The sequence below is a fragment of the Panthera pardus genome, unplaced genomic scaffold, assembly GCF_024362965.1.
Source record: "Panthera pardus isolate Hobbes unplaced genomic scaffold, ASM2436296v1 HiC_scaffold_16, whole genome shotgun sequence".
NCBI classification, from domain to species: domain Eukaryota; kingdom Metazoa; phylum Chordata; class Mammalia; order Carnivora; family Felidae; genus Panthera; species Panthera pardus.
This window is the reverse complement of record NW_026526721.1, coordinates 82,421,866-82,449,695: the sequence shown is the minus strand read 5'-3', so window position 1 is coordinate 82,449,695 and position 27,830 is coordinate 82,421,866. Positions and strand designations below refer to the sequence as shown.

The 27,830-nt window shown below is 40.5% G+C and overlaps 1 protein-coding gene across 8 annotated transcripts in view; it reads right to left on the bottom strand.

Annotated features, from left to right (window-relative positions):
• Window positions 1–26,911, bottom strand: part of ABCC5 (ATP binding cassette subfamily C member 5) — a 90,102-nt gene extending 63,191 nt beyond the window's left edge. For 5 of the 8 annotated variants that reach the window (XR_008422502.1, XM_053903590.1, XM_019463320.2 and 2 more), the window contains exons 1-2: window positions 15,583–15,604; window positions 13,715–13,898 (exon numbers count right to left, since the gene is read on the bottom strand). Coding sequence is in view for 7 of the 8 variants with exons in the window: in XM_053903590.1 (XP_053759565.1) it covers window positions 13,715–13,898; window positions 15,583–15,590 (192 nt within the window). In the remaining variant the exon portion in view is untranslated. Of the gene's footprint in view, window positions 1–13,714; window positions 13,899–15,340; window positions 15,443–15,582; window positions 15,605–17,490; window positions 17,624–26,783 lie in introns of those variants that run through there. The other 3 variants (XM_053903591.1, XM_019463315.2, XM_019463316.2) reach the window with 3 other exon arrangements.
• Window positions 26,912–27,830: the final 919 nt, after the last annotated feature.

Sequence of the window (27,830 nt, the reverse complement as noted above, 5' to 3'; positions counted from 1 at the left end):
GGGATTTCCCCCAAGGAGGATGCCTCTTTCCCAAGGCCATTTATTTGGTCTCCTGACTGGCTTGCCAACAGTTGGTTTGTAAACTGGCCCCCATACATGCAGGGCAAGGAGAGACCAAGGAAAGAGGCAAACCACCTCAGATTGGTAGGTGGCAGGTTTGATAAGCAAGGGAATTTACATATGAGACTTTTCTTGAGTGACAAGATGAGTACATCTCCACACCCACCTGCCAGAGTCTTAAAAGTTTATATAGAAGCCCTAACCAGGTTCAGTCATGTATACAGTCCAGATGGTCTCAACAACACATTATTATCTCAAGGCTGTGTTCCTCGGGAAGCTTCTGGGAGAGGGGAAGGCAAGTGGAAGCCACATTCCAAGGATGGGGGAGGGAGTGAGGAGCTTCCAATTGTAAGGGTCCAGCTCACAGGTCAACTGGCAGTTGCATCCTCTTGATGAACCTTCTTCCCCCACTACCATTAGCTTTAGTAATTTCAGTTTTATTTTGTTGACCTAAAGCTGCCTCCATCCCACCTACCCCGGGACTTTAGCAAGAAATAGAAGAAGCTAGAGTAATTGTCCTTGTTTATAGCCAGATCTCATGACTAGCATTTATCTGTAAAGGCAACAGCTTACTTACTCGAAGATGACAGGAATATCTGGGCAAATTAATTTATAACAAGTCAACACAGCATTCCTATGTGCCAAGCATTGTTTCAAATACTTTTTAGGTATTAACTCATTTAAATCCTCATAACAACCCTATGAGGTAGGTACTATTATTTCTCCTATTTTATAGCTGAGGAAAGGGAGGCACTTAGATGTTGAGTGGCAGCAGGGATTTGAGTCCAGGCTCCAGAGTTGAGGCTCTTAATCACTATGCTATGACGCTTTCAAACAAACAAACAAACAAACAAAAAAAGCAAATAAACTATCACTGTACAAGATGACCTCAAATGTACCCTCATAAACAGCTCTCCTCTTTCCCCAGGGTGAGTATCAGATTAAAATAAACTATGACTCTCTAACTCTGACTCTCTCAACTAACCTCATGATAAGCAAATGGTAGTTTCAAAGTCAAAGTCACAAGTACATGATTAGAATACTAGAATGCAAAAAAACTATTTTATTTAATTGCAAAAATAAAAAATGTGCTTCCTCATTATTTTTAAACCAAAGATGAACAGATGTTAAACACAGACACATTATAGACTTATACTGAAACAAAATAAAATTATCTTTATACCACCCTGCCAGTAACCACACAGATGTCTCATCCTTCCAACTATTTGATTGTAGGCCTAACTTCTCCTCTCTAGCCTTCCTAAAAAGCTTACCTGGCCAAACAGGCCAGGAATAAAAGAGTATGTCTGTTTAAAGATAAAAATAAACTTATCCCACCACATTAACATTCTGTAAAGTGAGTTATTGACATTTTAAGTTTGAATGGATTAAAGATGGAAATGAACCAAGAGAAAAGACTTAACATATTCAAACTATAAGTGTTTGCTGTATGAAAGCATAAATAACAGGGTAGAGAAACATGATTCAGTGAATATTGTTGGGAAAAACAAATAACAGATTAAAGATGAATTCATTGAGATCCAGGTTTCACATTATGATACTGTGATTTATAAGAAATGTATATTTGGTCACTCACATAACCAAAATACATTTCTCGTATATATTTGGTCTTCAGCCATAGTTACTGGATCATAGCTCCAAAACCCCTTAGCATTTCCTAAGTGCCAAGAGTGATGAAGGTGTCTTTTATTGTCTTAATGAAAGTGACTTTTGGACCTCATCCAAAGCTGGGGGCTGGATGCTGGGAGGACCAACCACGTGATTAAAGTGTTGGAACTGCCAGTCTTGCCCCCTACCAGGGGACTGCAGGCTGAATCAGCCAATGGCCAATAACTTAGTCAATAATGACTGTGTAATGAAACCTCTGTAAAAACTCAAAAACACTGGGTTTGGAGAGCTTCCAGGATGGTGAACACATGGAGATTTCAGGAGACTGGTGCACCTGGGGATCCATGCTCTTTCCCCACACCTCGCCCTGTGTTTCTCTTCGTCTAGCTATTCATTCATATCTCTTAACATGTCTTTTATAAACTGATAAATGTAAGTAAGTGTCTCCCTGAATTCTGTGAGCTATTCTAGTGAATTAAAAGAACTTTAACGAGGAAATTGGTGGAACCTTCAATCTATAGCCAGTCGGGTCAGAAGTAAAGATAACAAACAACCTGGGGCAGGCGACTAGTGTCTAATGTTGAGAGATGGAGGGCAGTCTTATAGGTCTGAGCCCTTAACAGGTAGAATCTGATGCTGTCTCGGGAGAGAGTCAGAATTGAGTTGAACTATCAGACATCCTGCTGGTATCCAAGAATTTCTTGGTGTTGTGGGGTGGAGGGTGGGGTGGGGAATGCTCCCCACATTGGAAATTGGCAACTCCAACATCTAAAAGATATACCACACATTAATCCATCTGGGATTAACCCAAAAAGTTACATTAAAAAGATGAAATAGGGGCGCCTGGGTGGCGCAGTCGGTTAAGCGTCCGACTTCAGCCAGGTCACGATCTCGCGGTCCGTGAGTTCGAGCCCCGCGTCAGGCTCTGGGCTGATGGCTCGGAGCCTGGAGCCTGTTTCCGATTCTGTGTCTCCCTCTCTCTCTGCCCCTCCCCCGTTCATGCTCTGTCTCTCTTGGTCCCAAAAATAAATAAAAAACGTTGAAAAAAAAAATTAAAAAAAAAAAAAAAAGATGAAATAAATAGAAGAGAATTAAATTGCTTACTTAGTTGAGCTATGGGAGGAAAATAGTCTCCATTTTCCCCCAAAGCCAGAAACTTATCAAAGGCAAGATGGATGAGTTTAAATATAAAAAGGAAAATGTTTGCATAATGAAATTAACATTAAGGGGAAGGGGAATAAAGCTAAAGAAATGACAAGGTAACGATATATTTGAACAGCCAGTTTTTACTGAAAAATATATGATTTTTTAAATCTATTCATTCAATAAATACTTACTGAAGGACCTACTATGTGCCAGATACTGCTCTAGGTGCTAGGGATGCAAGAGTGGACAGACCCCACACCTCTAAATCACTACCTTCATGCAGGTTACTTTCTAGTATTCACAAAAGGTCGAAATTCAGAACAGTCTGCTAAACTGGTTCAAAAGCTTCTTTCAGCCTCTAAATTCAATGTCATCAATTGAGAAATAAATTATATTTTAAGATACAACTCTATATACCTCCCATACAAGAAGGAGGGAAGTGTTAACACAAACATACATCATCTGAATATTGAACTGATTTTTTAAAAATCGGTCTTCCTTTTGCTTTTTTTTTTTTTTTTTTTAATGTTTGTTTGTTTATTGAGAGAGAGAGAGAACACATGCAGGAGAGGGGCAGAGAGAGGGAGAAAATCCTAAGCAGGTTCCACGTTATCAGTGCAGAGCCTGACTCAGGGCTCAATCCCACAAACCATGAGATCATGACCTGAGTGGAAATCAAGAGTTGGACACTTAACCAACTGAGCCACCCAGGCGCCCCTGAACATTGAAGTGATTTTTAATATGCCACTGGCAGGTACTCAGGAGAACAAACTGGTGATATGTAACACTCTACATATTCTCTGTCTTTATAACAGTAATGTATGAAGAAAAATTTTCAAAAGAAAAAAATAATTTCAATCCAATGGTTTATTGGGTATTAAATACCTAATACAAAATTAATGGCTAAACTACATTTGATCAATTAGATCAGTTCAGTGCTGTCCAATAGAAATATAATGCAAGTCACAAATGTAATTTAAGTTTTTCTAGTAGCTACATTAAAAGAGTAAAAAAAACAGGTGAAATTAATTTTAATAATATATTTTACTTAATCCAATAGAAAATACTATCTTTTAAATACATCATTGATAAAATTGTAATAAATGTAATGTTATTTACATTTTAATGTAATATATAATAAATATTACATTAATTATGTAATGTGAAAATATAATAATAAAAATTACTAATGAGATGTTTTAACTTTTTTTTGTACCAAGTCTTTGAAATCTAGTGTGTATTTTTTTAATGTTTATTCATTTTGAGAGGGAGAGAGTGTGAGCAGGGGAGGGGCAGAGAAAGAGAATCCTAAGCCAGCTCCAGCTCCACTCTGTCAGCACGACCATGAGATCATGACTTGAGCCACAAACAAGAGTCGAACGCTTAACCAACTGAGCCACCCAGGAGCCCCCACTGTGTATCTTATATATCTAGCACATCTCAATTCAGACTGCACATATTTCAAATGCTCAGTGACATGTGGCCGCAGTATCACACAGTGTATGTAGCCCCACAGTTCTCAAGAGAGGGTGCTTTTGCTTGCCCAGGGGACATGTGGCAATGTTTGGAGACATATTTGGTTTTCACAACTGTTTGTCCTGTGGGTAAAGGTCAGAGATACCGAACATCCTACAATACAGAGAACTACCCCCCCCCCCAACAAAGAATTATCTGGCCTCAAATGTCAATAGTGCTAAGGTTGTCCTAGACAGCTAAACAGATTATACCATTAGTATTTGATGTATGCTGATCTAGGGGGGAGTGTATTTTATTACGCCTATTTGTTTTTTATGTTACAGTATTTTAAATCCTTTTTAGAAGTAACTTTTTACAGTTTCTCCTGAGATAAGAGCACCCATTTCTCCTTATTTCTCTTGACAGGCACTGCAGACAGAAAGGCTTTCCATGGCCAGATGACTCGGCCAGAGAAAGGCCTCTGCGGCAGTCGATTCATTCCAAAGGGAAAAATACTGCTTGATCCAGGAGTTGAGAAAACATTAAACAAGGAAATACTACTGACATTTATATCTTCCTGAGGATTATGTAACTACAAGATACTGAGCATTTTTTGTGCTACCAAGGCAACGGTGATGGGCACAGTGGGGGGTATTGGGGAGCTAAAAGGGGTCAATGAAATCCAGGTTCTGCTATGGTTCAAATAAAGGTCAGGGAAACACACAGTCATATTCATGTCCATCTGGTGAGGGAAACAAGGAACATTTGATCCATAAGCAAAGGGAGATAACTGCATAAGAGACTTCCCCTCCGCTGTGCACACTAACAGCATCCCAGTGGCTGTGATAATTAGCACACCTATCGCACAGCATGGCCACCGCATAACTAGTTTGTCCCATCTCATTTTAACAGGCTGCCAGAGCGGAATGTCTGCTGACAGGGCAACCATGGGCTGTCCCCTGCATGGAGGCCCCTGGAACAAGATACTAGGGGCCAGAAATCATTCCCCAGGCTGAACAATCCCTTCCTGACAGCAGGACAACAGCAGGGCAGCCTTCCTAAGCCTGGGGGCTGAGGATTCATCCAAGTTGTTCCTGAATGTGGGGACGGCAGGAATCAACTGGCAGTTCAGAGGCGCCTCTCAGCTTTCAAGGGGATTAAAGGCTACAGCACTCCTGTCTGGCACACTCCACAAAGAAAGCAGTAATTGGGGGTGCCTGGGTGGCTCAGTCAGTTAAGCATCCGACTTTGGCTCAAGTCATGATCTCTAGGTTTGTGGGTTCGAACCTCTGCTGCCAGCACAGAGCCTGCTTCAGATCCTCTGTCCCCCTCTCTGCCCCTACCCTACTCTCTCTTTCAAAAATAAATAAATAAACTTAAAAAAAAGGCAGTATTTGGGGTACAATCAGAATAGACTGGCCTCAGACGCTACAGCATATTCTCCCTCTCTTCTTAATTCACAAGATCTTAATTCACAGACAGAATGGGTAGCCTCTTATAAACTTTTCTGGCCCAAGTAAAAGTTTTTCTGAGATGTCCTTCCCCTGAAACTGCCTTTATGACAAACATCTAGATGGATAAACTTTTTAAGGGGAACTCTTGTATGATCAGACATAGGTTTCAAGAGACTCAAAATATTAAAAATTAAATCAAAAAGAAATTAAAATGTGTTTTTAAATCAGAGAAGAAATAAAAAAGTTGATGCCCTCCCAAGACCAGCTGACTTTAGGCATTCCCATCCTCCCTACCTGCAACAAGTTAAAGAAAACTACAAAGGACATTTCCTCTCCTAATTCTCATCCCATCCTTACTGCAATAGGTTAGGAACATGATCCTGACTATCTCAAGCTCTTCCCTTAAGAACTTAGTCCAATAGTGGCCACTTCAGTCAAGAGGGATAGCAAAATTCTAGAAGGCAGCCTCCATGGATTCATCCATAAAACCAATGAATATAACTTAACACCAATACCATGGCAAATAGGTATTTTTCTGCAGTTCATAATCTAGCATTACCCAATAATTGGTAGGAATTTGAGAGTTTTTAGCTGCTTCATATAAAGCTAAATTCCAAGGAACTTATTCAAAGTTTCTATTACATTGGGGAGTGAGATTAACTTTGTTATTACAATGATAAGGTTTCAAAGGATTAAACTGAAAATGAATCAGAAGGGGAGAAAAAGACTTACAGGAAACCCTTAGAGCCCCACTGGTGGAGGGGATAGAAGAAACTTTATTCCATGAGATCCAGAGCAGAGATTCTCTGTGCTGGCTACATTACGATCACCAGGGCAAATTTACAACAACATGGATGCTGGAACCCTAATCCAGAGACTGGTTTAATCAGTCTGGTTTAGGGCCCTTCATAGGTATGTTTTTTAACGTTCTTCAAGTGATTTTCATATGCAGTCCAGACTGAGATTTAGATTTAGATAGAATTTTGATATTTTGCATTTGACAAAAGCTCTTTAAGACTGTCAGGCTTTAGCTTTAGAAAAAAAAAAAAAAATCTGGGCACCTAGGTGGCTCAGTCGGTTAAGCATCTGACTCTTGATTTTGGCTTAGGTCATGCTCTCACAGTTTGTGGGATCGAGCCCTATGTAGGGCTCTGTGTTGACAGCATGGGGCCTGCTTGGGATTCTTTCTCTCCCTCTCCCTCTGCCCTTCCCCCCCCGCCCCCCCACCCACACTTTCTCTTTCAAATAAATAAATACATGTTTTGGGGTTTTTTTTATCCAAAGTATAATTCACAAATAAAACTTCCTCCAGGGGCACCTGGGTGGCTCAGTCAGTTAAGTGTCTGACTTCGGCTCAGGTCATGATCTCACTGTTCATGAGTTTGAGCCCCGCTTCGGGCTCTGTGCTGACAGCTCAGAGCCTGGAGCCTGCTTCAGATTCTGTGTCTCCTTCTGTCTGTCTGTCTCCCTCTCTCAAAAATAAATAAACATAAAAAACAAAAACAAAAAACTTCATTCAGCACCTTGTACCATACATAGACCCATGTTAAATGCTTAGTATAAGATGTTAGTATATGACGTTAGGGTTCTGTCATGTGACCCCTGTGTTGCAGAGCCCCTACAACTGCTGACAGTGGTGAGAAGCAAGAAGTGAAGATTGGGGCAGTCTGGCTAGCTTTCTACTGTGAGAATACAACATTTAAGAAAACCAAGATATAACACCATATCTGCTTTGGTAAACACCAAGTTTTCATCTGATACCTAATAACAGAGTGAAGTTGATTCCTTGAAAAGCTAATTTACACAATAATCTTAAATAATTAAAACATATGTAAGATCTAATTACCTAAATAGGTTAACTCCCTAAAGGGAGGATAAGAAGGGAAGGGACAGACAAGCTTAATTCTGCTAATTAGTGAATTTCAGTGCACCAAATTAACTTCACATTAATCTGTAATTTTGATATTGACCAATTCGATCATTGACAAAGACCTCTGAAGGCCCAGTTTCCTGTTCCTGGCATTGACCTGTTTATTTCTGATTAAAAGAAAGTGGAAGAATGGCGAGACATTAAAGAAACCATTAGCAGAAGGCTACCTAAAAGCAGAACCAAGATTTCATCAAAAAAGTTTTCATTAACCATTTGTAACATCCAGATCATACATCTTAACCAAATAAAGGCTTAGGTATTTAAAACTGCTTAGAATACAGGAAGCTGGTTTCAATACTCTTCTTCCCTTTTGACAGAGCCTCCTTCAGCTCCAGCCAACAGGCTATATTTATTTCCCTGAAGCAGCATTTCCTAGGAAAGAAGCAGCAGCCTCACTGCAGACAGCGTAAAAGAGCTCATGATCACGGCAGCAGGCCAACCTCAGGAGACCCATGGCCCTGTAGATTCATTTCACCATGCAAGAAAGCCACTGGGCTCTGCACCAATAGGAGTGCTGTTGTCATCTCCAGTAGAGGACTCTGGGCTGCTATTGGAAACCAACACCTGGCACCAAGCCAGATAACCGTATCACACCCGTACTGAGCTTTATAAAGCTTTATGGATGCCGACAGGGAAAAGAAAAGGGAAAAAAAAAAAAAAAAAAAAAAAAAAAAAGCAGGTGTTCTTACTCATCCTATCACTGACTGTCCAGAAAATCTGCTGAGTCACTGAGTACCAATCAAGAGAAAAATAATGCAGAGTCTGCAAATACTAATCTCCTTCATCCCGCTCTCCTTCCAAAAAGCAAGTAGACTCACAGGTAATATTCCTGACTCTGAAAACACAAGGGCATAGACAAATTCACACACCCTTAGTCCATACAGAAAAGTTTTCAGAGTCAAATATCTGAAAATATAATGTACTAGACAAAGCTATTTTTTTACTTAAAAAATTTTTTTTTAATGTTTACTTATTTTTGAGAGAGAGAGAGAGACAAAGCATGAGTGGAGGGAAGGGCAGAGAGAGAGGGAGAGACAGAATCGGAAGCAGGCTCCAGGCTCTGAGCTGTCAGCACAGAGCCCAATGCGGGGTTTGAACTCATGAACCATGAGATCGTGACCTGAGCCACCCAGGCACCCCAGAACATGACCTTTTAAAAACACTTGACAGTTATGCATTCATTTTAACATATATAAAAAAACAGACAGCATAAACTTATGATTTTATTTATTACTTAGGTCAAGGCTGAGCAAAAATAAAAAATCCAGATTAAAAGAAATATTTCAAGTAAGAAAAAAGTTCAGAGGGCACAAGGATAAGATAAAAATCATGAAAACAGTACTCAAATTTAAAAGTCTGGGAAACATGAAAGGAGAGTGAAAATAAAGTTTATGTGGACTCTTGACATTTTATAAAAGTAGTAACAGCCTTCCTGTTTCTTCAAGATAAGACTCGATCACATGAAGGAAACTTGCTGTCTGGCTCCTGACTTAATAAGTTAGGGGACAAAGGGCACAATAGTGATTCTATTTACAGTTCTTTTCCACCTGGAGAGGAAAAGCTGGCTGTTGCCACTGTACGTCCTAATGTCACTTCTACTGTAACCAACTGGGCAGGGACCCTGCCTCCAGAAATTTCACCAGACTACCCACATACAATAGCTTCCCAGCTTCCACCTTTTTTCTGAGCTATAAGCCATCCTTGCTCACTCCCAAGGCTTCATCTATATGGATGCACTAATGACTTCAAATTTTTCTTCTGCTACCTTACTTGCCTGTGCTCTATCTTCTGATCATTTTATCTGGATGCACTCAAATTCAACATGTTCAAAGTAAACTCATTCTCACCTGAATCTTCTTCTCTTCCTATACATCCATTAGTAGTTTTAAACTCTTACCACCAATCCCAGACCCCCCCAATACTTCCTTCTCCTTCCAGAGATGCCCCTGTCTCTCCTCTCTCATCTCTCCTCACTATTATGCTTGGTTGGATGCAGACTCCTGGCCTCTTTCACATAGATTGGCACAGGAGACTCCCCACCGCTCCCTATATTTTATCTCTCTCCTATGCAGGTTTTTTCTACATTGTCTCAAAACTAATCTTCCTAAGATAAAAATCAAGTCTTAAAAATCCCTTCTCAGCTCCATATCATTAGCCCTTGGGTAACACAAATGAAAACCACAATGAGATATCAGACATACCTATCAGAATGGCTAAGATAAAAATAACAACACCACCAAATACTGCCAAGAATGCAGAGAAACTGGATCACTCATATATTGCTGGTGGGAATGGAAAAGTGTATAGCCAGTCTGGAAAAGAGTATTGAAGTTCCTTATACACCAAAACATGCACTTACCATATGACCCAGCAACTGCATTCCTGGGCATTTATCCAGACAAATGAGAGCTTATTCACACAAAATCCTATATATAAATGTTCAAGGCAGCTTTATTTGTAACAACTACACACTAGAAATAACCCAAAATGCCCTTCAACAAATGAATGGTTAAACAATCTATGGTTCCTCTATAACATAGAATAGTACTCACAATGAAAAGGAAAGAACTACCTAAAACATGGAATACTACTCACAAAAAGAAACTACTGATCCACATATCAAACGAGATGGATATCAAGGAAATTATGCACAGTGAAAAAAGCCAATCTCAAAAGTTACACGCTACGTGATTCCATTTATATAGTATTTTTATTTTTTTATTTTTTTATTTAAGACAGAGCAAGCAGCAGGGAAGAGGGGCAGAGGGACAGAATCTCAAGAAGGCTTCAGGCTCGGTGCAGGGCCTGACATGGGGCTCAATCCCACGATGCTGGGATCATGACCTGAGCCAAAATCAAGAGTCGGGCAGTCAAACGACTGGGCCACCCAGGTGTCCCTATAGCATTCTTAAAACGACAAAATTGTCAAGGTGGAGAACAGATTAGAGGTTGCCAGAGACTGGGGGCAAGGGGAAGGGAGGTGGCTATGGCTGCAAGGGAGGTGAGAGTAGCATGAGAGATGCTTGTGATGGTGCTGTTTTGTGTTCTGACTGTGGTGATGGTCACAAAAATCTACACATGCGAAAAAACTGCACAGAATATACACATGCAAATGAGTATACACAAAACCATAAAACTGGGGAAGTCTTAATAAGCTGGGTGGATTGTTTTAATGTTGAGATATGGTGCTATAGTTTTGTTTCTTATGTTTATTTTATTTTTGAGAGAAAGAGAGCACAAGCAGGGTAGGAGCAAAGAGAGGGGGACACACAGAATCTGAAGCAGGCTCCAGGCGCTGAGCTGCAGGGCTCGAACCCACAAGCAGGGAGATCACGACCTGAGCCGAAGTCGGACACTTAACCAACTGAGTGACCCAGGTGCCCCTATGGTGCTATAGTTTTCTGCAAGGAGTTACCACTGGGGGATAAAGTGTATACAGAATTTCTTTGCATAGTTGTCTCAAAATAAAAAGGGGGGGACAAAAACCCTCCTCAATAACTTCCAATAGTTCCCCAGTGCCCATAGTAAAAGATTCCTTATCATGGCATGCAGAATTTTCTCTTTCACATCCTAAGCTCTAGACAACTGGTTCTAAGATCTAACATTTAGAATGTTAGAATGCCATCTTAGAATGGCAGGCATCAGTCTAAGCATTTTACATGCATTATCTCATTTAATCTTCAATAATCCCATGAGTCACGTTCTACTATCAATACCATTTTATTCATAAACCATCAAACCACAGATGACATAGTAACCTGAAAGCATCCCTACCTAATCATCCTTCAAAGTCCTGCTCCAATGTCACCTTTGTGACTTTTTCTAGAGTTAAGTGCATACTGACAGTGCCTGGCACTCAGAAGATACTCACCACGTGGTTAATTAACATAAGGCTTAGGCAAACAACACAAACCACAAACAAGTTATAAAACTGGCACCTTAAGGATTTGACAGTGATTACATTGACTGTTTTCCAAAGTTCAGCTTGAGTAGGAAAGCACTATATAATAAACAGTGGGGATGGAGCACCTGGGTGGCTCATTCAGTTAAGCATCCAACTCTTTATTTTGGCTCAGGTCATGATCTCACAGTTCGTAGGTTCAAGTCCCATATCAGACTCTGAGCTGGCAGCACAGAGCCTGCTTGGGATTCTCTCTCTCCCTGTTTCTGCCCCTACCCTCCCTCCCTCCCTCCCTCTCTCTCTCTCTCTCAAAATAAATAAACTTAAAAAATATATATACAGTGGGGACAGAAAACACCTATTACTGAGAAAATGTTGTTTAATAAGGCAACAGCTTTCACATACCAAAGAAGGACAGGTAATGTCAGGCTAATGAAACTCCAGTGTCAGCTGCAAAGTTTTTCTGATTCTCAAGTTTTCACATAACAAATACTGTACATGAATACAAACCTTACCTTCCTAAACCCAGTCACCCCCATTCTTCCTTTGCAATTGAAGAAAAGGTATAATTTTTTTCTTTTCAGAAGAAAGATATTTCTTCCATTTTAAAATGTATACTCATGGCACACCTGGGCATCTCAGTTGGTTAGGTATCCGACTTCAGCTCAGGTCTTGATCTCACACCTGTACGTTTGAGCCCCACATGGGGCTCTGTGCTCACAATTCAGAGCCTGGAGCCTGCTTCAGATTCTGTCTCCCTCTCTTTCTGCCCCTCCCCCACTCACACTTGGTCTCTGTCTCTTTCTCTCAAAATAAATCAACATTTAAAAAAACTAATTAAGGGGCACCTGGGTGGCTCAGTAGGTTAAGCGTCTGACTTTGGCTCAGGTCATGATCTCGTGGTCCATGAGTTCCAGCCCCACGTCGGGCTCTGTGCTGACAGCTCAGAGCCTGGAGCCTGTTTCAGATTCTGTGTCTCCCTCTCTCTGACCCTCCCCCGTTCATGCTCTGTCTGTCTCTGTCTCAAAAATAAATAAACATTAAAAAAAAATTTTTTTAATAAAAATAAAAAAACTAATTAAAATTTTTTTAAAATGTATTTTAATTATTTCCCTTGGAGAAAACAAAATTCTTATCTAAAGACTCCTTCACATCCATGGATTTCCTTGGAAAACTTACTTATCATACTACCACAATCTAGAATTGTTCCAGTACTCTGAAATCTGCAGGAGTCCCTCCAAAGGATTCACATTTTAAACACAGACAACAGAGGCAGAGGCAAAAAAACAAACAAACCAATTTTAAGTACATGAATGAAGTTGGGGGGGGGGGGGTTGTTTCTGTTTTGTTTTGTTTTATTTGAGAGAGAGAGAGAGAGAGAGAGAAAGAAAGAGAACATGAGCGGGGCAAAGGGAGAGAGAGGGAGAGGGAGAGAGAAAATCTTAAGCAGGCTCCACACTCAGTACTGAGCCCAACAAGGGGCTCGATCCCACAACCCTGGGACCAGGAGCTAAGATTAAGTCTGATGCTCAACCGACTGAGCCACCCAGGTGCCCCTAAGTACATGAATGAAGTTTAATGGTTCATATTCCCTCTCTTCCCTCTTCAGCACCCCCACCCTCACCCCTACAAGGTGACTTCTCTCAAGCAAAGCCTTTTCAGAATTCACCACAGGGCAGTACAAGCAGGAGAGAAGAGAACTCAAAAGGAGAAATAGGTGGCAGGCTGAAGCCAACCGACCGCTCCTTTTTTATATGTAACCATAAATTCTTACCAGTGATCTAAAGCCAACAACAGGGATGCCTGGGTGGCTCAGTGGGTTGAGCTTCTAACTTCAGCTCAGGTCATGATCTCACGGTTTGTGGGTTTGAGCCTGGCATCGGGCGCTGTGCTGACAGCTCAGAGCCTGGACCCTGCTTTGGATTCTGTGTCTCCCTCTCTCTCTGCCCCTCCCCTGCTCGTGCTCTGTCTCTCTCTCTCTCAAAAATAAATAAACATTAAACAAATTTTTTTAAATAAAAAAATAAAGCCAACAACAAAAATGAAATTTCGTTTTAATTATGCATTATATGAAAAAGGAAGGTGTAGTCTAATACAACAAGCAGGTAAGAAAAGGAATTCAGGAAAAGGAATACCGACCGGTCGATTTCTCTTATATTTGGAGTCCTCTCGGTCTCTGTGCTGCCCGGAAGTGCTGGTTCTCTCTCTCACGTTTCTATAACCAGGACTGGGGATGATATACTCTTTTCCTATGTCGATATCCTTCATCTTCTCTGAGTAGAGGTGCCAGGGCTCACAGACTTTTGGTTTCACTTGAGAATTTCTGAAATTAAAAATTCATCAAAGAATAACACTATATGTTAATTATACCAGAATTTTTTAAAAATTTTCTTTATTTCCTTAAGGAAAGAGATTTCCTAAATTTGTACTTAATCATATGCAAAAGTACTTTAAACTAGAAAAAAAAGGGGGCAAAAGCATTAAAGTTTACTACCATTATACCTATAAAAATAATTTTTCAGAAATGTTTAAAGTGCCATTTCATTTTTTTTAAAGAAAAAAAATATCAGTGTAATAGAACCAAGGATTACCACCTCCCACCTCTAAGGGGGAAAAAAAGATTAGAAAAAAATAAACACACTAGTAAAGAGATATCATCACCCATCACCTTCAACTAAGCTCAAACCCATGTAAGGAGCATTCAGATAAGTCTTTCAAAAAAAAAAAAAAAAAAAAAAAAAAGACAACTTTTAAGTTTGTTCCAAGCATTATAAACTCCACAATTTTAAAATGGATATTATTTCTCCTACTAAATGTTACTAAATGAAAATTTACAACGCACTTATTCTACCAATGATATATCCCACCTCTGCGTTTTTATAATTGGGTAATTGGTTTGTTATTTGAAAGCTCCATGAAGTTACATAAATACAAATACAAAACAAATTTATACCTGAAATGCAAAACAAAACAATATTATCACACCTTAACTTAAAAAAAATTTTTTTTAATGTTTATTTATTCTTAAGAGAGAGACAGAGACAGCACGAACAGGGGAGGGGCAGAGAGAAATAGAGGCACAGAATCTGAAGCAGGGTCCAGGCTCTGAACTCTCCGCACAGAACCCGACACAGGGCTCAAACTCCCGAGCTGTGAAATCATGACCTAAGCAGAAGTAGGATGCTTAACTGACTGAGCCACCCAGTTGCCCCAATAATATTACACCTTAACTTTAAAAACAAATTCCCCTTGGGGTACTGAAAGTGTTCTAAAATTAGACAGTGGTGATGGTTGCCCAAGCCTGTGAATGTACTAACCCAAAACTGAGTTGTAATACTTTAAAGGGGTGCATTTAATGGTATATAATTTATATCTCAACAAAGCCGTTATTAGAAAACAATAACAAAAAGAAATTCCCCATCCTGTCCAACAAAATCTTACCTAATATTTACCTGAAACTCTGTTCTAAACCTTTGCTTGCCTGGCTAACTTTGATCGATATACTGTATCAACTCCGGTTAATTCTGAAAAAATAAAACACACACATTTCCCCCACTCTGAGATGGCTCAAAGTTTCTCAGATACAAGCTGAGAAAACACCTTTCGCACCAGCCTCACTAGAAATTAAAGAAGTGTAGCTGTGTTGCCTTTTGGATTCCATAACTTCCTAGCTATAACTGGGTCTTAAAAGTACTACTCTGCAGACAAAATTCTGACCACTACAATTCATTTTTCTAAGGTATCAGAGAAAAGGAGAATACTTACTAAATAAAAAAGAACTAAATCTCCTCCATACAGACGTGTTTCCAACACACTTCTTGCCTTTCAGAAGTCTAGTTCAACTACCCTGAGTCGATACTGCTAAATTACGTTATCTTTAAAAAAAAAAAAAAAAAAAAAAGTCACCTTGTCCAAGGACAAACTGCACCATAAAGCACTCCGGCTTACAACCAAGAGCACAGCAATCACGTCACTGAGACCTCATTAAGCCTAAACTATAAACAGACCTGGGCATCTGCCTGTGTCCCCAATGTCAGGTTGCAGCTGCAGATCAGAGTAATCCCTCTTGTTAGAGGGATCACTGAAGTCCAACCTTCCTCACAAAAGGCTCCCTAACCTAGCTGATTGTGTGGAAGCTGAACAGATAAGTCCCATTTTGAAAAAAGGCAAGAGGAAGGAAGTGGGTTTGAAAGGGGCACGGCCCAACCAACTAATTCACAATTCCAAATGCCATATCAAGAAGAACATAAAGTTCATCCCAATTGTCTAAGAACTCTTGATAACCAAAGTGTGTTTCAATCATTTTATTTCAAGTTATTCTCCGTATGAAGGAGGTGGGGAGTAGGTCTCCATTGCCTCTAACACTCTTGTTTCTTAGCTTCCTGGGAAAAGAGGCATAGCCCTGAGAGTAGGCAGGCCTTGAGTAGGCACAAAGTTACTATCTCTTGGCCTTGAATATAAGAATTCCATCTTCTGTGTATCAGGATTATAAGACCAGGCACCCCACATAGAGGCCACCCAAGAGCTAGGAATCCCTATGAGTTTTAGAAAGAAAACAAGCCCAAGTCTGAATAAAGCAACCAAGAAAGGATCACTATAGGCTTGACTCTTTTTGACTCTATTTGTACTTCCCTATTTTTTTCTGTTCTCCTTTTTGGTGTTAAAAAGTTGTTTTGCAATGCTAACTTGACTCAGCTGACAAGAACGGAAAAAAGGAAAGGATTTTTTTTTTCTTTTTTGAGTCAGAGCTATACAATGACATTAGCAGAACAACCAAAGTGGTAGAACCCCAAAGAAGTGTCCAGATTCAAACTCAACAGACTTGAGGCCAGACAACTGCCTTTTTTTTTTTTTTTTTTTTTAAATCAAGGTTCCCCTTCCAGTGGTAAAAGTGTAGACATTCTCCCTGCACAACGATGCAGAGGAAACTGCATGGGGGAGGGGGATTGCAAGAACTGGAACTAGCCAGACTGGTGTTTCCAAATTGCCTTCATTACAACATTCCTTAGGTATCCAACCTGAGGAATTTCATTCAGGCCCTGAAGCTGCACAAGAAGACCTGAAGCTATTTACCACCCTCTGATAATCCACTTGTGGTGCTTCAACCGTCCGCACCCTTCACTGAGGCAACAGATTCCAGTATAACCTATCCATCTTGTCCTTCAAAACCTTCTGAAACTTTGCCAATCATTCCTGTGCCCTTCTGCCTCCTGCCTCCCCACGTCTGTGCAGAAGCCAGATGACCCCTGTGCAACAAACACAAAGCAACATGCAGCTCTGTGTGGTGGAAGTGGAAAGGCACTGATGACAGTCAAGAGATCAGGACTCCCTCCATTCCTGGCTCTGCCCAGGGTTTGCTGTGCGTACTTGTGTCACGAACCTCCATTTACCCGTTTGCAGAAAACGAGGGGATGACTTTTAAGGTCGCTGCGCTGGCAGCTCAGAATCGCTGGTATAAGACTTGAGCGGGGTGTGCCCCGGGCCGCCCTCCCCACAAGCTTGAGGATGGGGGCTTCTCTCTCGCCAGCTTCACCTGGGATGCCTTGACCCTTGGGCGTTCCCACGGCCAGTTTGGGCCTGACGAGGCCACAGCGACCCACACCCACGGGCCGCGGGCGCAGCACCCCCTGGTGGCCGCATCCGGGTATGTAGCCAGCACTCTCGACCACTCAGCCCACCCTACCTGCCTTCCGACGCCAGAACCTCAGCACCAGCCAGCCCTCAGGAATTGCGTCCCGAGGAGGGGGCGGCGGGACACTAGAAGGAGGCCAGGCTGCGCTTCTCAGGTCTCCGGATTCCCCCCGAACCTCCTCTTATCCCCGATCCCAGTCCGCCACCCCGGGTGGGAACATACAGGGGTGACCCCCGTGACAACTAACAGAGAAGGAGGGGGTGCGACGTTAGCTGCTACCTACCTGTGCCCCGGCTCCAGGACGGCCGCACCGGCCACTCGACCACGCTCCCGAGCATCAGCCCCGGAGCAAAACAAGCCTTTATAGCGGCATTGGCCGCCAGACTGCGCAGGCGTGCTGCACAAAGACTCCCCAAGACTGAAGGGAATTGTAGTCCCTCTTCTAGGAGCCCGAGGCTCGACACGCGGCAAAGGACTATATTTCCCAGAAGCGCTGCAGAAGCCCTGGAGGAGGTGCAGGCTGCTCCTCCTTTCCACCGCGCTCCTGGCTCTGCACCATCCTTCTCAGAGCTTCTGCGAGCCTGTCTGGAATCTTCTCTGAGGCCGTGTGCCCCAGTGGGTGGCCGGGAGGGTTGACAGTAGCCCTTGGGGGAGGGTGGGGGGCGCAGCTCGGTGTTTGCAGGCAGGACGGAGCCGACGGTGTGCGGCCATTTATGCACCAGAAAATATCATGAAGGTCATCAGCTATCAACTAGCCCCGACTCGTGTCTTTTATGGCAGTTAACATTTTACGATTGTTTGCTCAGTATTCGACCTGCATCCTGCGCTGATACCACCTTTTTCAGTTTTATCCCACTGCCCGTCACATAACCTTGTGCTACCTGGTTTCTAGATAATGAAACGCCAGGATCACAATTTCTACGGTAGCAAGAGCCTTGGAAACGATGTACCAACTCACTCCTTTTTGTAAATCAAACTGAGGTTCCCAAAGAGACTGATCACAGTATTTCTCTTTGTGTTTCATCTGTACCTTCAACATGATCGTAACATCACTACTCTCTGTTGAGTGCCTATCTACTCTGTACGTGGTGCTTTACATGAAATTCTTGTTTCTTTTAATCTCCACAACCACACTGTAGGTATATCTTTTCCATTTCAGAGATTATTTTTAAAAAGGTAAAGTGACTTGTTCATCTTTATACAACTAGCTAGTGTGAAGACACTAAGGTATCAATTAATTAACACAATGTTCCTGCGTGAGGATGGATTAATAGGCCTATGCAACACCACAAAGAGGCTGGGAACAGACTCATGCATATATGTAAACACGATCTGTGACTGAGAAAACATTACAGATCAGTAGGGAAAGGAAGAAGTTTGGATAAATAGTGCTGGGACAATAGGTCATCTGTATTTTTAAAAACTCAGGGATTACTACTTCAGCCCACACAGAAAAATCGATTTCAGGTAGATCAAAGACCGACCTATGAAAGGGAAAACTTTCAAATGTTGGGAAGAAAATGTGAAATAACTTCATGACCTTGGGAGTAGAGAAGAACCTCTTAAACAAGTTGCAAACACAAAAAATAAAGGAAAGATTGATACATTCTTACTCTATTTAAATTTAAATTTCTGTACAAGAGCCATAAATTGAAAAGCAAAACCACAAGTTATAACCAACAAAATTTTGGATACAAAATATACAAATAGTTTCTACAACTCAATAAGAAAGGGCAAATCACTCAGTCGGAAAATAGGCAAATGCTATGAACAGACAGTGAACACACTGTAAAGGAAACCTGAACAACCATTCAAGCATGCAAAGACACCCAATCAGGAAAAAAAAAAAAACAGGGAAATTCAAGTTAAAATAGCAATGAGATACTGTTTTATGCCCTTCTCATGGGAAAACATAAAAACCTGACAACACCGACTATTGTCAAGGATCTGGAAAAACAGGATATTTTGCACATTGCTGGCAGTGTATCAACTGATAGAACCATATTAAAGAGCAGTTTGGCCATATTTAGTAGATTGGAAAAGGGCTATATATAGGGCAGTATTGTTAGATCCCTGGCAGACAACTAAAATTTAGTGGCTCAGAGTCAAGAAGTTTATTTCTCTCATAAATAAAAGTCTTAGGTAAGTATCCCAGATCAGTAACGTAGTCCTGCTTCCTGCAGGCAATCAGAGACCAAGGGTATGGTGGCTCTGTCAGGTTCAACATAGAGCTCCAAAATTTTTCTACTCATTGCTATTACGAGTCACCCGGGTGGAAGGAAGAATATGGAGATGTGTGACCTGATCTTGAGGCACCAGCAGGGAAGCAGTATACATCATTTCCATTCACATTCTACTAGTGACAATTTAATCATCTGGGCACATCTAAGTGAGAGGGAAACTGGGAAGTGCAATCCTCAGCTGGGAAGCTATGAGCCATCTACAACTCCATTACAATGGAAGAAGGAAAGAACAGATTTCAGTGGAAACTAATGGTTTCCACCTCATACGCCTATCCTTGAACCCAGAAATTCCACTTCTACATATATGCTGTAGGGTAGCCTTTCTCTATGGAGGCTTCTGCAAGTGAATTAAGCCCTAAAAAGAATTACTTGAGTGATTATTTTCTCAATTCTCCCAAGGATAACACATATCTAGTATCATTTTGGTGTCCAAGAGAGAAGTTAATTCATTACACACAGTGAATGCTTTAGGGCATCAGGGCTTAATGCTATTAGCTGAGAAAAGATGCCCTAAAGGGCCTCCCACATATATACACAAGGAGATATATTCATTGTGCATTGTCTGTAGTAGTGGAAAGAATCTAAATTCCATTAACAAGAGAACAGACAACTAGATTATGGTATTTGTATAATGAGCTACTATACAGCAGTTAAAGAACATGGGCTATAATGTATCACTATGTATAAGTTTCAAAAACAATGTTGAGCACAAATAAGTTACAAAAAGACTCAAATTGTATAACCCCAATTTGTATTTATTTTGCAAATATGTAAAAATGTGATATGTTGTTTATGAATACACATATATGTACTTAAAAATATAAAAAATACCTGGGCATGATGAACAACAATTTCAAGGTGTAATTGGAGATATAGCTGGTGTTGCAGGTACAAGAATAAGATCAGAGAGGGAGACACAGGAGCTTCATCTGTTTCTGTAATATTTTATTTCTTTTTAAAATGATTTATAGGGGCGCCTGGGTGGCTCTTTTGGTTGAGCATCCGACTTCAGCTCAGGTCATGATCTTGCGGTTCATGGATGGAGCCCCGCGTCAGGCTCTGTGCTGACAGCTCAGAGCCTGGAGGAGCCTGCTTCAGATTCTGTGTCTCCCCTCTCTCTGCCCCTCCCCTGCTCATGCTCTCTTAAAAAATGAATATACATTAAAAAAATTTAATGACTTATAAATATTCATTTTAATGAGGTTTGGAGTGGGTACACAGGTCCTTCTAATATCATTTGCTGTACGTTTTGGTGGCTTTAAGTATTTCATAATAAAAATGTTTTAGTGTCATAGGAACAAATCATATCTCCTCTCACTGGGACTATGTGCACTTGAGCCAAAGAATCTTGCAGGTCGCTATGTCTGTATCTGCTGATGAGAATTCCTGAAGCGCCTGTGGCCATCTGGTTGCATAAGATAAACCTCCTCAGCACACCTCAAGCCACCTTGCTGAGGTATACTAGCACTTCCTACCATGCCTCAAACACCGTAGAACCCCAAAGCTGCAAATCTGATACTTTAATATAAAATCAAAACCTTCTAAAAATCTCCCTGAAATACTCCAAATATATTGATCATAGGCTAAAAGAAAAAAAAACAAAACAATAATAGACGACCATTGCGCAGACCTGGTGCCAAGCCTCAATACCCTAAGGTCTTATCCCTGTCTGTCCACAGATAGCCTGGGCCAAAGAATCGTACTTAACTTATACTTACTTATAAGTATAATTAGACTTCTACTTACTTACATGATACTGATTGCAAAGCATCCCCTCCTTAAAATGATTTTGTGTTGTGAGATGTTTGGGGGAGTGATATTCTCCAATCCTCAGGCAAGGGGCTAGAGTAGAGAATCTATGTAAACCCACACTTGTACATATTTTAAAAATAATACTTATTTTGTGTAATCCACTAAAAATATTCATTCAATATTTGATGGAGATATAATGGAGCGAAAACAGAGAAGTTTCCTGTCCTTATGGGGCTTAGAGTTCCAAATAAACTTGAGTCCAGATTTAAATTATAACTGGAGTAGGTACTAGACAAGGAAGGTATGAGTTGTGCCTGAAGGACAGTGGGAGTTAGTAAGGTGAACATGTGGAGGTGGGCAGAGCAGAGAGCACTCCAAGCAGAGGGAACAACAAAGACCAAGCAGAAGGAAAAGGAAGGGAACATCTCCAAAGGCCTTGTAGACCATGTTATAGGTCTCAGAGGAAGAGCAAATGGCAACCACGACAAGGTTTTTAATGGTGAGTGGGTTAAGGGTTGAGAAATCAAATTTGCATTTTGAAAACTGCACTGTGGCTGGTAGACTGGAGAAAGAGTTAGAAGTATCTAGAAGGGAAGACAATCAGCAGACCTTGGTGATGGAGTAAGTAAAGCAGTGTGAGAAAGAAAGGTGTCGAGGGTACCACCTAGGTTTCTGGTTGCAGAACTGGATGGATGGTGGTACCGCTGCTCATTGACAGAAGTGTTTTATTGCAGTAGCTTCCTCTACCCAGGTTACCAGGACCTAATGCCAAATGGCAATGATCACTCCACATCTGCTGTGGCATTCACAGTTGAATTCTTATGAAGACAAAATTTCACTTTTGCAGATCAATTTTACAATGAAAGTCATTTTCAAGAAATAAGACTTTTTTTTCAAGTTAGCTAATAAAGTGAATATTTTACTTGCCATCACAGAAACAACAGTGTGAGAGAATAATAAACCTCTTTAATGGTCTCTGGCAACTTAAATTTTTTTTTTAATGTTTATTTACTTTTGAGAGAGAGACAGAGAGACAGAGCGTGAGCAGGGGAAGGGAAGAGAGAGAGAGGGAGACACAGAATCTGAAGCAGACTCCAGGCTATGCTGTCAGCACAGAGCCGGATGAAGGGCTCGAACTCACAGACTGAAAGATCATGACCTGACCTGAAGTTGGTCACTTAACCGACTAAGCCACCCAGGCACCTGGAGAATTCTTTTTTTTTTAATGTTTATTTATTTTTGAGAGAGAGACAGAGAGACAGAGAGGGAGCGGGGTAAGGACAGAGAGAGAGAGGGAGACAGAGAATCTGAAACAGGCTCCAGTCTCTGAGCTGTCAGCACAGAGCCCAACGTGGGGCTCAAACCCACGAGCCATGAGATCATGATCTGAGCCGAAGTTGGACGCCTACTGACTAGGCCACCCAGGCGCCCCTAAATGTTTATGTTTTGAGAGAATGAGAGAGAGAGAGAGAGAGAGAGAGAGAGAGCGAGCCAGGGGAGGGCAGAGAGAGAGGGGGTGGACAGAGGATCAGAAGCAAGCTCCACACTGACAGCAGCAAGCCTGATGCAGGGCTCAAACTCACAACTGTGAGATCATGGCCTGAGCCACTGAGCCATCCAGGTGCCCCCTTGGCAACTTGGAAAAGAGAAAAGGATTTCACATATCAAAAATTCCAAAATTGGTGCAGCCACTGTGGAAAACAGTATGGAGTTTCCTCAAAAAATTAAAAGCAGGAGCGCCTGGATGGCTCAGTTGAGCTTCCGACTCCAGCTTAGGTCATGATCTCATGGTTTGTGAGTTTGCCCCATGTCAGGCTTTGTGCTGACAGTTCAGAGCCTGGAGCCTGTTTCAGAATCTGTCTCCCTCTCTCTCTCTCTGCCTCTCTCCTGTTTGCACACACACTCTCTCTCAAAAATAAACATTAAAAAAATTAAAAATAAAGTTACCATATTATTCATTAATTCCACTACGGGGTATTTACCCAAAGAAAATGGAAACACCAATTCAAAAAGATATATACACCCCTATGTTTATTGTAGCATTTTTTACAATAGTCAGGATATGGACACAACCCAAGTGTCCATCCATAAATGAATGTATAAAGAAGATTTTATATTTTATATAAAATAGAAATATAGAATATAAATATAAATATAGAAGATTATATATAAATATATATACATACAGATTTATATAGAAGATTATATATGCAAATATACATACATATACGTATATACATATACACGTATACATATATATACATATACACATATACATATATATACATATACACATATATATACACATATATATACATATATACACATAGGTGTATATATATAAAGGAATATTGCTCAGCCATAAAAAAAGCATGAAATCTTGCCATTTACAACAACATGGATGGATCTAGAGGGTATAATGCTAAATGACATGAGTCAATCAGAGAAAGACAAATACCATATGATTTCACTCTTATGTGGAATTTAAGAAACAAATGAACAAAGAAAAAAGAGACCACCAAAAGTCAGATTTTTTTTTAATGTTTAGTTTTTTATTCTGACACAGAGAGAGAAAGCATGCTCACAAGTGGGAGATGGGCAGAGAAAGAGGGAGAGAGAGAATCCCAAGCAGGCTGCACGCTCAGTGCAGAGCCCCATGCGCGGCTCAATCACACGATAGGGAGATCTTGACCTGAACTGATATCAAGAGTAGGTCGTTTAACCAACTAAGCCACCCAGGTGGCCCCAAAACACCAGACTCCTTTTTTTTCAAGTTTACTTATTTATTTTGAGAAAGACAGAGAGAGCAAGCAGGGGAAAGGCAGAGAGAGGGAAAGAGAATCCCAAGCAGGCGCCACACTGTCAGCATGGTGTCGGATATGGGGCTCAAACTCATGAACTGTAAGATCATGACCTGAGCCAAGACCAAGAGTAGGACATTTAACTGACTGAGCCACCCAGACACCCCCTCAAAACAACAGACTCTTAAATATGGAGAACTGGTGGTTGCCAGAGGGGTGATAAGTGGGGGAGGGGGGTGGGTGCAATAGGTCAAGGGGATTAAGGGCATGCTTATCATGATGAGCACTGAGTAATAATATATAGAATTGTCAAACCACAACATAGCCTAAGACTAATATAGCCTAAAACTAATATGTTAATTATACTGGAATTGAAAAAAAAATTTTTTAATAAACTAAAAAAAAAAAAAAGATGTCAACAATGCCAGATAAAAGCCAAATGACACTGCATATTATATAGACAAAGATTTCACAGTATTTTCAATAGAGAACTGCAATGGGTGAAGCTGAGTGTTCATACAGTACACAGCAGTAGAGGCACGTTATGGTAAGTCATATCACATAGCCACTTTATGAAGGAAAGAATTACACACTTCTCACCTTCGTAGTAATAACATCTCAAATAATTAGCAGTAAAGGTGGTAGTGAGAAAGAAATGAAGAATTGCTTTAAAAAAGCTTTAAGTACAGTTATAGTGACATGCACTATCATATTGACCCAATAAAATAACGGATAGGTGTTCAAAAACTAGCTCCTTGTAAAAAAGATAGGGAAATGGACAGCAGTTATCTAATTTTAATAAAACAATATTATCTACCACATTAATGTTCTGTTGATTCTACAGTCTTGTATGTACATAATTTATAAATTTATTCTAATTTATAGAATATCTAATTTTTAGAATTGTTACTTCTCAATGTTCTCAGACAGTAACGTTTTATTTTTTATAAATCAAATAAAAAATTCTAATTTGTAGAATATCTAATATATAATTTTATCTTATAAGAGCTATAAGTATAAGGACTTTATACATGATTTTATGATTATAAATATTTAAGTGATATTATAAATAATTCAAGTTAACATCAGGGGTTTAGGAGTTTTGTTTCTCTTTAAAAAAAAATTTTTTTTTAATGTTTATTTACTTTGAGAGAGAGAGGCAGCGTGAGCAGGGGAGGGACAGGAAGAGACGGAGACACAGAATCTGAAGCAGGCGAGCTGTCAGCACAGGGCCTGGGGGGGAGCTCAAACTCACAGACCATGCGATCATGAGCTGAAGTCAGATGTTCAACCAACTGAGCCATCAAGACGCCCCTTGTTTCTCTTAAAAGAGGTCTGAATCTTATTCAACTTTGGGAACCACTGAGTGATAGAATAAAACCAAATTTCAGCTAGGTATACAAAGCCTTCCGTGATCTGGCGCCACATAATACCGCAGCTTCATTTCCTGTTACTCTCCTACTCAAATCTGAGGTCCTCAATCAACACTGTGATTTTCATGTCTTTACTTAAGCTGTTCCTTCCACCTGGAACAACCACCTAAATCTATTCAACTAAAATAAGCATCACAGCCTATAGACCAGAGTTGGGATTGTAAACCTCCCAGAATGACAGCTAATGGTTACTTCCTCAACTGAATAAAATCAGACAGCATGTCTGATACCTCTCCTGGTTAGATGTGCAGGGGAGATTCTCCCACATTATTGAGAAGTATGGAGTGGGCACCTGTCAGACACCAACGTGGGAGGCCCCACTAAACAGGGTCCCACTAAACCAGAAGAGCCAAACTAATAAAGAGTGCAGCCAAAATGGAGCCTTCTTTCTAAAACAGGCTGTCACAGGCTGCAGGAATCACTCCCAGTCACTCCCCAAAACTTCTTGCATGTTTTTGCTTTATAAATATGGGCTTCTGATGAGACGAGATAAACCACTTCAGTCTGTTTGTGATAACATTTTTGGCATGAATATTTGTTTAGGAAAACTAGAAATCTGTGAAGGCTGTATTTATTTTTCACTCAAAGTAACTCATCTATTGAATACCATGAGGAAAAAGTATGTATTCTTAAAACACAAATTATATACTTGATTGATTATAAGACCACCAATGAGAAAAATTAGTATTGCTTTTTAGCTACTAAAATGTTACTTTGGGGGTGTCTGAATGGCTCAGTTGGTTGAGCAACCGATTCTTCATTTCGGCTCAGGCCATGATCCTGGGGTTGTGAGGTCAAGCCCCACATCAGGCTTTGCACTGAGCGTGAAGCTTGCTCAAGATTCTCTCTCTCTGTCCCTCTGCTCCTCTCCACCGCTTGTTCACTCTCTCTAAAATAAAAAAAATAATAATAATAAATCAAATAAAAAATAAAATGTTACTGTCTGAGCACGTTTGAGAAGTAACAATACCAAGACATTTTATCTATTTAATTAATTTATTTTTTAATACTTTATTTTATTTTTGAAGTAATCTCTACACCCAACATGAAGCTTGAACTCACAATCCTGAGATCAAGAGTTACATGCTCCACTGACTGAGCCCGCCAACTGCCCCCCAAAATGTTTTTAAACTCTCATTCTAAAATTGGATCTAGGCGAATGACATGTGATCTACAGCTGGTAGGTAATTGATCTAAAGGAAAAGAAAGAAAAAGATTCCTTTTCAAGTCAGTCAAGTTTATACTGCTAACGGAATCAGAAACAGCTTACAATTTTATCTATTTTACTTCCTATTTGCTTGTAGGTTCTTACAGTTCTAATCAAACTTCATGTTTTAGTATATTTACCTAAGGGGCGCCTGGCTGGCTCCATTGGTTAAGTGTCCGACTTCGGCTCAGGTCATGATCTCACAGTTTGTGAGTTGAAGTCCCACATGGGTCTCTGTGCTGACAGCTCAAAGCTTGGAGCCTGCTTCAGATTCTGTGTCTCCTTCTCTCTCTGTCCCTTCTCTGCTCATGCTCTGTCTCTTTCTCCTTCAAAAATAAATAAGCATTAAAAAAATGTTTAGAATACTTACCTAAAATATACTTATTGGGGCATCTGGGTGGCTTACTCCATTAAGTGTCCAACTTCAGCTTAGGTCATGAACTCATGATTCATGAGTTTGAGCCCCGGGCTGGACTCTGTGCTGACAGCTCAGAGCCTGGAGCCTGCTTTGGATTCTGTGTCTCCCTCTCTTTCTCTGTTCCTCCCCCACTTGCTCTCACTCTCTCTCTCTCTTTCTCAAAAATAAATAAAGACTTAAAAACTTTTGAAAACAGTCATCTAGTTTATTTCTTTAATTTCCTGATTGATTTATACATATGTTGCTTGCATTCTATACCCTATCTATAGAATTTTCAAGTTTTTTTCTTCTACATTTACTCTATTCACCTAAAGCATTGTTTCCTCAAAATAGTAGATGAAATACTACTCCTGCAAGATATTCTGAGGAAAACAAATTCTCAAAGTCAACTAAGTCTGGGAAATTATACATAGGATATTCAAGTCACATTAATATTTTAGCTAAATACTCTGAGGAATCCTATAGTAAAAAAAAAAAAAAAAACTCTGCTTAGCCTTATTTAATTCATTGTTTCTCAGACCTCTTTGAAGTTTAAATAACAAAAATAATTTTTTTAGAAAAGAATTTAACATCCAGTGGAACTAGTGTTCTGCAAGAAAATGCTTTGAGAAATACTGATCTAAAGGGGTGCCTGGGTGGCTCAGTCGTTAAGCATCGGACTTCGGCTCACATCATGATCTCACGGTCATGAGTCAGAGTCCCACATCAGGTGAGCATGAGCCTCACTTCGGGTGAGCCCCCGCTTCTCTCTCTCTCTCTCCCTTTCTGC